The sequence below is a fragment of the Lactuca virosa genome, chromosome 4, assembly GCF_052849685.1.
Source record: "Lactuca virosa cultivar CGN04683 chromosome 4, Lactuca_virosa_CGN04683_v6, whole genome shotgun sequence".
Lineage (NCBI taxonomy): Eukaryota > Viridiplantae > Streptophyta > Magnoliopsida > Asterales > Asteraceae > Lactuca > Lactuca virosa.
Genome location: NC_136429.1, coordinates 283,321,140 through 283,335,568, shown reverse-complemented (window position 1 = coordinate 283,335,568; position 14,429 = coordinate 283,321,140). Strand labels below are relative to the sequence as shown.

Below are 14,429 nucleotides of genomic sequence, written 5' to 3'. Positions count from 1 at the left end.
GTTCACTGTTTCTTAGAAGATATTAACGTAAAAGGCAACACTATGTACAAAAGGGGAAAGAACAAACGACGCTAGAAAGAAAGAAACAAACTTAAGGAAATAACAACAAACAAAAGAATACAAAACACGTATAGCAGAATATAATCGTAAACAAAAACAGGTAAGCAACCGCCAAAAGGAAAAGGGTAAAAACATACCTAAGAAATCGAAAAGACAAAGAAGGAAAAAAAGGAATCGGACTGTGATAACCCCCAAATTGGAAGACCGAAGATAGTTGTACAAAAAACGGACATAGGTTGCAACCGTAGAAGAGCACTAAAGCTAATCGGCTTCAATGTACCCGCTAACAACAAAAACGAAGCTGGCAATTAGATACCAAAAACAAAAAAAAAAAAAAGGCTTTATAGCCACGACTTTTTATATATATATATATATATATATATATATATATATATATATATATATATATATATATATATATATATATATAACCTATAGGTGTAAAGGAGTTCTACTATGATAATGAATGATTGTGATTCTAGAAAGATTGAAAAAAAAATGAAAGGGATAACTTTGCAAAGTTCAAAGTCAAATTCATAATTTCATTATTTTAATGATGCAGCCAAATTTGACAAACGTATATTTTAGCTTTTTCAACTTTTTGACATACAATATTAGTATAGTTCTATTATATTTATCTTGGTCATATAAGTTTGGGGTATACAAACAATATTTCAATCACAAAGGGATACACAAATCAATTTCAAGATTGTATAGAATTTCTTATACTATATCATCAAGATGTATCATGTCATAAAGAGTACAATCAATCGGTTAAGTGATCAAGATTCAAACAAATTAGAAAAATAATATCTTTATTGAAAAAAAAAACAATGATAGAAATAACAAAAAATTAAAAACATAACGATTTTTATGTAATTTACCATATTTCTTAAACTGTATATTTGCAAACTTTTACCCAAACAAACCCGCTTGTAGAAAAGAAACTCTTTAAGAAACCATGGTATATGGAAAATGAAAAATCTTCAAGTCCAACAGGAAACGAGTGGAACAGAGATTTATCGCGTCTTTTAACAGTCAATACATATATTTCTCTAATAAATAGGCAAGTCAATACATACATTTCAATAAACTTTTCAAATTCCATATCGCCACTTTCTCCTCCCCAAGAATCCATGTTCATGCTCGCCCGAATACTCCTCTTATGGTTCTCAGTTATCTTCATGTATTTAAACAATACCATCATCCTAGCGGAAGCTAATTTCATTACCAGTCAGTGTGAAAGCCTAGCTAATGATACCAGAAATAGTACGTACCAAAGAAATCTCGACAACACCTTCTCCGGCCTCCTCAACACCAACTCTGGATTTGGTTTCTTCAACTTCTCCGCCGGCCAAGGAAACGACAGAGTCTACTCCATCGCCCTTTGCCGGGGGGACGTCGAGTCCGATTTGTGCCAGAGTTGTGTGAATGACTCTATTGTTAAGTTGCGAGAAAACTGCGAAGAGTATAGCGAAGCTGCAGTGATATTTTACGACATCTGTTTGTTGCAATACTCCAAGGAGTATATTTTGGGAAACCCTCGAACAAATAAGAATCCATCATTTGAGTGGAACATACTAAATGCAACGGATCAATCCCGTTTCAATGGGTCTCCGGGGCCATTGTTGAAACGGCTGACAGCTGATGCGGCTGCCGGAGGTCCGCTACTGAAGTTTGCTGCTGGGAACACGAGTGGGCCAGATGTCTCAACGATTTATGGGCTTGTTCAGTGTACTCCATACTTATCAGAAGCGCAGTGCACTGCTTGCTTGGATAATTCAATCAATACGTTTGCGAGTGAGTACTATACTGGGAGCAGTAAAGGAAGAGGTCTTCTACCTACGTGTAATTTTAGGTACGAGACATATAGGTTTTTTAACATGAGTACTCTGGTTATACCCTCACCATCACTGGGGTCTCCGTCGTTTCAACCACCACCAGGTAACATATGTATCCTTACCACCGTTAATGTCCAGATTTTTCTGATACCAACTACAATAATTAATTGAAGTCTTCTTCTAACATATCTGTAAAAATATTTGACACAAAACTTGCGATACAACTGTAGGCTTAAGTCAGCAGTAGACTTTGACTAAAAGTAGAAGAACTAGTAAAAATACGTACTTATGTCTTGTGTAAACACATAGAATGGCCTTTCCACTGCGAACGAGCAAAGAAGACGACTACCGTATCGAATTCGCTTTTTAATGGTCGTTAGTATATAAGTTAACAAAATAAATGAAAATGTAAATTACACTATTTGTGGTCATTTATGTTCCTAAAGATGTTAAACAATATTATAAATGAACCAACATAAACAATCTAGACAAAAGAATATAAATGAACATAGCATCCAAATTAATAATCATATAGATATAAGGATAAGCATAGATCGGTTTGGATTGGTTTTGGCTTAAGCCAAACCAAACCCTAAAAACTCGGTTTTTCGGTTTTAAAACTCATATGAGCTTGGGTTTTCGGTTTGGGTTTTGGATTTATGGGATTTCGGTTTGAAACTGTGGGTTTTGTGGGTTCACAGTTTTCTGGTTTTTTGGGTCTTTTCGGTTCAAACCCACAAAAAGTACGTTGTTATAAATTGTATCATACCTAATTTAAATATACTAAGAAAACTATGCAAGGGTAAAAATGGTTAGAGTACCCAAATAATTTCAATTTTGTTTCCGAACATAACACAAATCAAACATAATAGCATAGTTTCGTTTCTTAAACATCCTCTCTAATAAATAAAGATCTTTTTGTCACATCTAACATTCTTATTTATTTTGCCACATGTAATTTTGTGGTTATTTTAAATTAATTTTTATTCCACATGTTATTTTATAGTTTTTTCATTTTATTAAATTCTATATAGTATTTAAATGCAATAATAAATGCATATCAATTTAATTAATGAATTTTCCTTCTAATTTCAAAATTACTAAATTAAAGATTCATTAATTTTCTTTATCTATTTATTTTAATTATTTGTTTAAATTTAAAAGTAAAAAACACTTTAATTTTTATAATTCAATATTTTTTCACTTTTCTTATAAATTCAAACTTCTCAAATTAGAATTTTGTATTTAGTTTTTCTTTTAAATAAACTCATGTAATACATGAGTCTCACACCTAGTAAAGTATATATATATATATATATATATATATATATATATATATATATATATATATATATATATATATATATATATAATAAATATTAAATAATATATATGATGGATCGGTTCTGTGGGTCGGTTTTTGGTTGGTTTTTAAACTTATGGGCTGGTTCGGTTTTATTGATTGAGTTTATAATATAAAATCGAACTGAACCGCTAACATCGGTTTTTATAAAAATTTAAACTCATTCTGTCAGTTTTGTATGTTTTTCGATTTTGGTTTGGTCGGTGTCAGTTTTATGGTTTCTGGTTTGATTTTTGCTCATCCCTACGTAGATACATGAACCAAAAATCCAAATCAGTCTGAACATATATAAACAAATCTTTAAATAGATGTTACTAGAAAAACATAGAAAAATTACCCACAACATAAATGAACGTGAACAAACATAAATAAACGTAAATGAACAAACATAAACTATAAATAAATATTAACAAGCAAACATAAATCAAACGAACTAGGCCATTGTCTAAGTTTGTTTCTTTAGCTAACCAAAACAGAAAAATCTTATTCATATTCGTTGTTTATTATTATTATTATTATTATTATTATTATTATTATTATTATTATTGATATTCAAAAATAATTCTACGTCACCGTAATCTCAGCTTCGCTATATCTTCATTGCCACACCACTAACCTAGGAAATAATTTCTATTCCAGCTCACCATTGCTATATATATATATATATATATATATATATATATATATATATATATATATATATATATATATATATATAGTCTAAGAAAGAGAGCGAAAGAAAACTAAGAGAAGAATATAACGTAGAAATAAAAATTTTATGGTGATCCATAAGCTACCTTACCCCATAGTCGTACATCCAAGTGACATGGGCTACCTCATAATTGTTCATACAATTTCCATGGGCTACTCCCATGGTCTTTCATGCAAGTATCATAAAGACAACTAGTATCATATACATTATAGTGAGAAGACTCACCTGAACTACTCACCAAAAGCTCACACTACCTCAGCAACAAAACAGCCAACTCAAGCTTCCTAAAGCCAAACCAAGATCAGTCCTTAGTCAAATACTCAATTCTACCCAAGTTTGACCAAAAGTCAAATAGGTCAAAAAGTCAACGATCAAAGTCAACTCTAGTTGTCCTCCACGTCCTAGCCAACCCATAACCATGATGTGGCCACTCAATTCGGTCTTGATCGAAATTTGCTACCACGTTGTGGCAGAATCCAAGCAAAACAGTCATGAAGAAACTCGTCGCCACGCTGTGGCGAGTATATTGCCACACCGTGGGTACGTTCCAACAATATAAATGCGATAAGTCCCGCCACCACATCGTGGGCCTTCCTTGGCCACACCCTGGTTTCAATTTGAAAAGCGTTTCTTCAATAAGAGCTTAATCCATAAGGATTAAAGCCCATATCATTGGATATAGTTCCTCATAGCTTCAAAATTGATAAAGTTTCCAACTTTATCTATTAGGATGGTCCAAACCACCAAGATATAGACTTTATGTCTCAAGGGGAGCAATAATGCATATTTCTCAACTTAATCCATTAAGTCCAAGTCTCACACTTTTAGATCTGACTCAACAAGATGTTTAGATGGATAAAGTTTCCAACTTTATCCATAGTAATGTCACAAACTTTCAAGATCTAAACTTTAATATACCAAAATGACCTAACAGACCTAGATAACATGCACGAATAAAAGGGAAGACAAACAATCATAACTTTCCTAGTCCATGAGGTCAAAGAAGCATTCCAAACTGATCAAAAGATGTTGGAGTCCACTCAACTCCAAGATCACCCACAAAATGGACCAAAAGTAAAAAACTCCAAATAACAAGATCTAAAGAACTAAAGAGCAAGATTGGAACTTTATACTCAGAATAGTCCATAAATATAGTGTCTTTGATGGATCCAAACTTGAAACAACATTCCTTGAAACCAAAAGAATTTTCTTGATCTTCATGTTTCATCAAAACACCACCAAAAGCATCCAAAAGTGGAGAGAGTAAAGAGTAGAGCTCAAATCTATGAATGGAGGCTAGGGTTTGATAAAAAGAGGTGTTCTAGGTGAAATGGAGGCTGCAAAAGGACCTAAAACAAGGGGTTGAAGCCCATAAATACGAGCCAAACTCTACTTTAATGGGCTTGGGCTGCAGCTCTCCGCGCTATGGAAAACTCCTCTCCACGCCGTAGAGAACTCGTTTTCCCAAATCCACGTGATGGTATTGACAAGCCGCACAATTCTAACTAATTATTGTTGACTTAAAACATACCAAACTAAAATTATTAATTCATGCAAGAATTCTGAAACATCACTTTTCCCATTTTACTGTTTTGCTCCAAAACACAAATCGAGGCTAGGATCAAAAAACCAATATTATCAACATCCTATAAGGTCTAAGCTTTATTCCCTTGAAGCCCAAAGTCTTTACATGATCGAATTACGGTCCAGAATCTCAAAATAAGAACATCTCGAAATTGGATGTTACAACTATCCCCCACATAAACTAGATTTCGTCCTCGAAATCCGTCTCAGTTAGAATCTCTTAAAACAACACCAATAAATTCCATAAGCTCCCTCCGACCACCTCGAATTTAAGGCATCCACAAATAAACTCAAGAGACCACTCGTAACCCCACAACTGCCAACAAACAACCTATAACGTGCGTTTTCATAACCAAATATTTTCATTTTTATTAAGATAAAACTTACCAATTTATAAAATCTGTTATTAAGAAAACCGTTCATTCCAAATAACATTTATTTAAAATAAAATTTTTAAAGAGAACGTGGAATCCTCAATGCTCCTGATGCGTGTGTACAGTCTCGCCTTCGCCTTCCCGTAGACACCTATGATACCTAAAACAATAAACAAATGAGTAAACATAAAGCTTAGTGAGTTTCCCAAAATACCACATACCATACATATCATACATATAACGAGCCCCGCCCACTGAGTATAATGGGCCTCGCCCAAACTCATATAACGGGCCCCACCCACTGATTATAACGGGCCCCGGCACTGAGTATAACGGGCCCCACCCAAACTCATATAATGGGTCCCGCCCACTGAATATAACGGACCCCACCCAAACTCAAATAACGGGCCCCGCCCACTGAATATAACGGGCCCTGCCCAAACTCATATAACGGACCCCGCCCACTAAACATGTAAACGTATAATCATATAAACATACAAACACATGCGAAAATCACAAAGATAATAGCATACCGTCCAATCATCGGTCCCCGCCCACTGAGTATAACGGGCCCCGCCCAAACTCGCATAATGGGCCCTGCCCACATACAAATCATATACGCATAACAACATACTAGCATACAAAATAACCATCGGGCCCCGCCCAGTAAGCATACAAGCACATACACATGCAAGATTCATGCAAACATCTAGCACCCTACATAATAAACCATGGGCTGGCATTGGTGCCTTCGACCCGCTAAACACATATAACATACGGTTCTACAGGTTATTACAGCAAAGTTGAATACTCAATACCAGAACACAAATTTAATAGGTCACTACAGCATAGCAGCATACTCGATAACAGAACATAGATCTACCAGATCATTATAGCATAGCAGCATACTATATATCAACAATCCAAGGAATGCATGGCCGAATATACTCAGAGGTGAGATAGTTACCCGGACATGTGATCCTACTCAAGAACCACAACCAAACAAGGAACAGTAAGAGAGCTTAGATCAAAAGTCCTCAGTCTATCCTACATGACTATATACAGTCCCTAGGACATCCTTCCACTAGCAGATAATCAAAACGAGTGGGTCGGGATTGGTGCCTTCGACCCATGGGTACAGTGAGGCGAAACTCAACTCGATATACACATAGATAACCACTGTAGCAACAAAGAACTCTACCAGCTTCAACTCACTTCCAATCACCTACACGAAGATACTTGAGTCAATACATGATCACAGGTCATAGTCACTTGCAACAATGATCACCTCACATGAAATAACAGTTAGGGTTTCAGATAAAATGACGAATAGGTTAAAGTAAGAGCACTTAACCCATTAAGGACTTAATCACCTAACGGTAGGACTGATTAAGGTTTGACTTAGTCATTCTCAAGTATAATAATAATCTAATCAATAGTCCAAATACGTACCTGATCATTGTCCAAAATAGAGCTCCCTGATTCTAGGGTTTCCACATAAAATGATAACTAGGGTTAGTGTTCCACGCTTAACCCCTTAAGGACTTAATCCATTAAGTTCAATGTTGTATTAAGTTAATTGTAGGGGCATTATTAAGTATTATTTAAAGTTTAATTAACAACTTTAACGCGGGTCTCGACAAGTCCCAAACCAAAGTTTCCAAGATTAGGGTTTTCTAAACCCTAATTAGAGTTTCCAACCCTAAGACATGCCAACTAGGTCCAAGGTTAGATTTTTAGGTTAATTAGAGTTTTAATAGGTCGGGCAACACCCACTGCCACCTCAGGCGGTGGTGGTCGACAGTGGTTCACGGCGGTGGTGGTGGTTTTCGAGTTAAAATCTGACCACAAGCTTCCAATACATCAACCAATGCAGAAAACACCTATACACATAAGAGTTCACACACCCAGCCACCTAACACGATGGTTGATGGCGGCAGCAAGGTGACAGCCACCATGGTTCGCTACCATGGTGGTTTCCCACGTTTTCCTGCCAAAAAACCCACAAACACACACACACACATCATAAACACAAATGGCACTACACAAACACACCCATAGCCACCTTCGCGGTGGCAGGAAGTGGTCGGAGATGACAGCCACCATCTCACGGTGGTGGGTTTCCTTTCGATGTCCGGTTAAGCAAATACAAACATACGACATGCACAAACTTGCAACAGCAACACACATGCCCACACTTGCGAAATGCGAACACAGCCACCCACCTGGTGGCGTGCGACGGTCGGAGGACGACAACAAAATGGGACAGCCGCTGGAGAGGCATCGGCAATGAGTGCGAAGAAGCGACGAAAGAACAAAGAGGGTGGAAGGAAAAACGGTTTGCGCTGTTACCGGAGGGGACAACGGCGGCCACAGTCACGTTCTTCGCCTTCGTTGACAGCAGAGGCGGCAGCCACGACTTGCTTTTCTGATCTCCCGACTGAAACGACATCCAACATCGGTCTTTGTCCTCAGCAACAACGGAAACAACGACGACGGCGCTCGACCTGGTGGTTTCCGGCTTAGACAGCGGAGGTGGCGGCGGCTGGAGGTGAGGGGGTATAAGGGTGGCGGCTGATGATGTTAGGGTTAGGGTTTGATGCATCTCCATGAAGGCCAAAGGGGTAACGGGTCTTAACCCATCTCCAACACCAATTGTTATGCTACATTCCACTTTTAGTCCCTCCTTCCCCAATCTTTTTCAATTCAAGTCCAATATTTACCTTATAGCCCCTGCTTCCAAAATTCTTTTCAATATAAGTCCAAAAGTTACACTTTAACCCCCGGTTTCCAGAATTTATTACATTTAATTCCTTATGGCTTGCACTGGTAAATTATTACAGATTTAGGGCTAAAATAAAATATAAAAATACATCTCGGAGTTTTAGGGTTTATTATTCATTTATTTTAGTTATTTATTTATTATTTATTTATTTAATTTATTTTATGTATTTACTTATTTTAAACGGAATGTTACAATTCTCCCCCACTTAAATTAGATTTCGTCCTTGAAATCAGCTCTCGTTGCTACTTCAAGATGTACCCCCCCCCCAAGCAACCAAGATGAACGAAAATCCACGGAATTAATCGGTTCCAGAGCTTCATGGCCAAACGTCGGCATGCAACCCCGCACAAAAGGGCACTACCACAATGAAAACTAACTGATTACACTCCTGCTCGGCTTCAACAACCCGGATAAGTTATCCATAATTAACACTCAAACTCACCCCCAATCAGGCGATAACAGACAAGCAAACCCCTCAGCCTGAGCTCCTAACACCTCAGGTTCTAAGCACAAGCGCCCTACAGATGCCATCACAACCAAGACTAATACGAATCGAAGGGAAAGTCCAATAACTGACGATGATCTTGCCGCGAAACCATAATATGAACATTAGCGCAGAAATTTGGAACTTAGAGAGATCCGACTGAGAACCGCACCTTGACACAAGGTCTTCCTACTGCGTGCTTCCACTCTCCCCCACTTGATATATGGTAGGGTCTAACAACTTCTAAATCCCTAGATACCCAGACCAACTTGAACTCCACCACTGACATCCTGATACACATTAGGATCTGAATCCTTACAACATTCATACATAACAAGTGATCAATTGAAACAAAGCTAAATAAGATAATTCCATTTAACTGATCATCCAAGATTACAACTGAACTTGAAACATAGACGGAAGTTACAAACGAATGCCAATACTACCATAATTTCTAAATAAAAGAACTACCAACTCAAATCTCGGTCCTCGAGACCCCGGCGGTCCCCTGACGACCATTGGGTAGCTGCCAAGATAAGGGTGTAGGATCCAACACTTCTCTGAGAAAAGGACACTGAGCTCTGATATGGCCATCCTGACCGCAATGGAATCAAACTCGCGTACTCCACCTACAATCTCTACCAAATTGGCCCTCCTCGCCACACCTATGGCACACAAAAGGTCTGCGCCTCCCTCCAACTGATCCTAAATTGTGGTCGGCGGACTTGAACCGCTTCGTTGTAGACTGTGACTGATCCAGAGTCTGACATTGCTCCCTTACCTGGGTCTTTATCTCAATCTCTCGCCTCCTTGCGGCATCTTGAAGCTCAACAAGAGAACCATAGGTTCGGGTGGACACGAACTGTTGAATATCTATCTTGAGCATACTCAAGTACCGAGTCATCTGAGCCTACTCTAAAGCAGCGAACTCACAAATAGGCAAAGGCCTCTCAGTGTACATCTTGGTGATCTTCGTCACTGACTCGGTCGTTTGTCTCAGATCAATGTACTCCTGGGCCAGTCTCTCCCTCTCTACCAAGGGAACATACCTTGCACGAAACATCTCCAAGAACTGATCCCAAGTCATCGCGTCCCTCTGCTCAAGAGTATAAGAACTAGTCACCAGTCTCCAACAATCCCTTGCCTGAGAAGGTTCAAGGCGCACTTGACCTTCTGGTCATCCGGACAAGAACACATGAAGAAACAACCCTCCACGTCAGACAACCACTCATCGCCACAATCGGGTTCGAGACCCCATCAAACTCTGGGGGTTTCGTACGATCGAAGTCCCGATACTAGAAATCTCTCTCTCTCTCTCTCTTCGAGCCCCAATGGCAGCAACAGATGTGGTGGCTGCAGCAACAACAACTTCATAAAGTGTAGCATATCGGTCATCGAAGTACTCCATCAAAGCGGCCTTGACAGGACCAACCAGATCTGGTATCTGCCCCTAGACAAAAGAAACAACCTCCTCACAAATGAACTCCCTGACCTGGTCCTCAGTCAACCCTGGCCCATCTTGGCCACCAACTTTGGCTCCTGATCCTGAACCTCCAATAGTCGCCATACTTGAAAATACACCAAGGAAAGATCAGACATCACAATATAGTGCTCAACACACCAGATCCTACTCCTATTAGTTCCTTAGCAGCCTAAAATATTCCTCCAGAATCTCATACGGATTCTGTGCTTTCAGTAGTATAGGCCCATCCTACCTTCCATACCTATCCGTAGTTGATTCAGAATTCATTCCAAGGTCCTAAGTCATTGCACTGAGCCACTCCAATGCGTGCTAACACCCACTTCTCTTGCGAGCTACAACTAACTTTCTAGGCACTCTTCCTTAGATTACCCTCACTCCTGCACCACCGGTTGCTTTTGTGCATACTTTTTGTACACAATACAGGGTCAGATAGACTGTCGAATAATCAACTCTGCCCTAAATCCACAACCAAACAAGGAACATGAAATAACGCCAAGTCAATCATTCTAGGGATATTCAATCGCGACCATATACAACTAATCAACATAAACGTAGCTAAAACACAATCAAAAGCATATATATCAGATAAGAAACTCCCTAAATCAGAAGGTATCACAGAAATCAGGCATCACTATCCAACAACTTCTAAAAGAACCTTATCCACTAGCATGCTTTTCTAACAATTCATATATCAGCAAAAATCAAAACTCAGCAAACATAACAAGTATGGGTATTTTGGGAACCACTCCCATGTTCGGGCTCTGGTTGACTGTACACACCGCATAGTCTTTAAATTCAAAGTTAAGTCAAGGCCCACGTTCCCGATCTCAAGCCAACAATCAAACAAGAACATGACAAGAGGTTGAGCCCATGTCCTTAAACCAACTTATTTTTATAATTTCTTTTCCAAAAACATTTTGCAAAAACTCTCGGATCCTAGTTTGAGACTGGATTCACACAAGAGTTCCTCCAATTCACTCAATCCAGGGCTTTGATACCAACTAGTAACGTCCTGTTTTCACAACCAAAATTTTTCATTTTTATTGAGATAAAACTTACCAATTTATAAAATCTATTAATAAGAAAACTGTTTATTCAAAATTACATTTATTTAAAATCAAAGTTTTAAAGAGAACGTGGAATCCTCAACGTTGCTGATGCGTGTGTACAGTCTCTCCTCCGCCTTCCCATAGACACCAATGATATCTGAAACAATAAACAAATGGGTAAGCATAAAGCTTAGTGAGTTCCCTAAAATACCACATACCATACATATCATACATATAACGGGCCCCGCCCACTGAGTATAGCGGGCCTCGCCCAAACTCATATAACCCCCCCCCCCCACAGATTATAACGGGCCCCATCCACTGAGTATAATGGGCTCCGCCCAAACTCATATAACGGGCCTCGCCCACTGAATATAACGAGCCCCGCCCACTGAGTATAACGGGCCCCGCCGAAACTCATATAACAATCCCCGCCCACTGAATATAACGGGCCCCGCCCACTGAATATAACGGGCCCCGCCCACTGCGTATAACGGGCCTCGCCCAAACTCATATAATGGGCCCCACCCACTGAGTATAATGGGCCACGCCCAAACTCATATAACAGGCCCCAACCACTAAACATATAAACATATAATCATATAAATATACAAACACATGCGAAAATCACAAAGATAATAGCATACCGTACAATCATCGGGCCCCACCCAAACTTGCATAACGGGCCCCACCCACATACAAATCATATACACATAACAAGATACTAGCATACAGAATAACCATCGATCCCCGCCCAGTAAGCATACAAGCAAATACACATGCAAAAGTCATGCAAACATCTAGCACCCTGCATAACAAACCATGGGCCAGTCATGCAAACATCTAGCACCCTTGATATGCGTGTAAATAACCACTATTGCAAAGAAGAGCTCCACCAACTTCAAATCACAACCAATTACCTACAGGAAGATACTTTAGTCAATACCCGATCACAGGTCATAGTCACTTGCAACAATGACCACCTCACATGAAATGACGGTTAGGGTTTCAGATAAAATGACGATTAGGGTTAAGTAAGAGCACTTAACCCATTAAGGACTTAATCCCATAAGGGTTGGACTGATTAAGGTTTGACTTAGTCATTCTCAGGTATAATAATAATCCAATCAATAGTCCAAATACGCGCCTGATCATTGTCCAAAATAGAGCTTCCCGATTCTAGGGTTTCCACATAAAATGATAATTAGGGTTAGTGTTCCACACTTAACCCCTTAAGGACTTAATCCATCAAGTCCAATGTTTCATTAAGTTAATTGTAGGGGCATTATTAAGTATTATTTAAAGTTTAATTAACAACTTTAACGCGGGTCCTGACGAGTCCCAAACTAAAGTTTCCAAGATTAGGGTTTTCTAAACCATATTAGGGTTTCCAACCCAAACACATGCCAACTAGGTCCAAGGTTAGGTTTTTAGGTTAATTAGAGTTTTAATAGGTCGGGCACCACCCACTGCCACCTCGGTCGGTGGTTCACGGAAGTGGTGGTGGTTTTCGAGTTAAAATTCGACCACAATCTTCCAATACATCAAGCAATGCAGAAAACACCCATACATATAAGAGTTCACGCACACAGCCACCTAACATGGTGGTTGATGGCGGCAGAAGGCGTCATCAAGGTGACAACCACCATGGTGTGTTGTCATGGTGGTTTCCCATGTTTTCCAGCCAAAGAACCCCCACACACACACCTCACAAACATGAAATGACAGTACACAAACACAACCATATCCACCTTCGTGGTGGAAGGCGGTGGTCGGAGATGACAGCCACCATCTGACAGTGGTGGGTTTCATTTCGATGTCCGGCCAAGCAAATACACACACACGCCATGCACAAACTAGAAATAGCAGCACACACGTCCACACTTGCGACATACGAACACAGCCACCCACCTGGTGGCGTGCGGCGGTCAGACAACGACAACAGAATGGGACAGTTGCTGGAGCGGCGGCGGCAATGAGTGCGAATAAGCGACGGAAGAACGAAGAGGGTGGAAGGAAAAACGGTTTGCGCCGTTACCTTAGGGGACAACGGCGGCCACAGTCATGCTCTCCGCTTTCGTTGACAGCAGCGGCGGCAGCCACGACTTGGTTTTTCGATCTCCCAACTGAAACGACGTCCAACGTCGGTCTTTGTCCTCAGCAAGGGTGGATTCCGGCTTCAACAGTGGAGGTTTCCGGCGGCACTCGACGTGGTGGTTTCCGGCTTCAACAGCGGAGGTGTCGTCGGCTGGAGGTGAGGGGGTATAAGGGTGGCGGCTAATGATGTTAAGGTTAGGGTTTCATGCATCTCCATGAAGGCCAAAGAAGTGATAGATCTTAACCCGTCTCCAACACCAATTCTTATGCTACATTCCACTTTTAGTCAGTCATTCCCCAATTCTTTTCAATTCAAATCCAATATTTACCCTATTGCCCCTGCTTCCAAAAATCTATTCAATATAAGTCTAAAAGTTACACTTTAACCCCCGATTTCCAGAATTTATTGCATTTAACTCCTGATGGCTAGCACTAATAAATTATTATGGATTTAGGGCTAAAATAAAATATAAAAATACATATCGGAGTTTTAGGGTTTATTATTCCTTTATTTTTTTTATTTTTTTTATTATTTTCTTATTTAATTTATTTAATTTATTTACTTATTTTAAACGGAATATTACACAGCCCAATAAC

General features: G+C 39.4%; 1 protein-coding gene across 2 annotated transcripts in view; it reads left to right on the top strand.

Moving 5' to 3' along the window:
- The first annotated feature begins 1,005 nt into the window (after positions 1 to 1,005).
- Positions 1,006 to 14,429, top strand: part of LOC145108340 (cysteine-rich receptor-like protein kinase 15) — a 46,112-nt gene continuing 32,688 nt past the window's right edge. For both annotated transcript variants that reach the window (XM_079045357.1, XM_079045356.1), the window contains exon 1: positions 1,006 to 2,004. In XM_079045357.1, the coding sequence (XP_078901483.1) occupies positions 1,029 to 2,004 (976 nt within the window). In that variant the 5' untranslated portion in view covers positions 1,006 to 1,028. The remainder of the gene's footprint in view (positions 2,005 to 14,429) is intronic.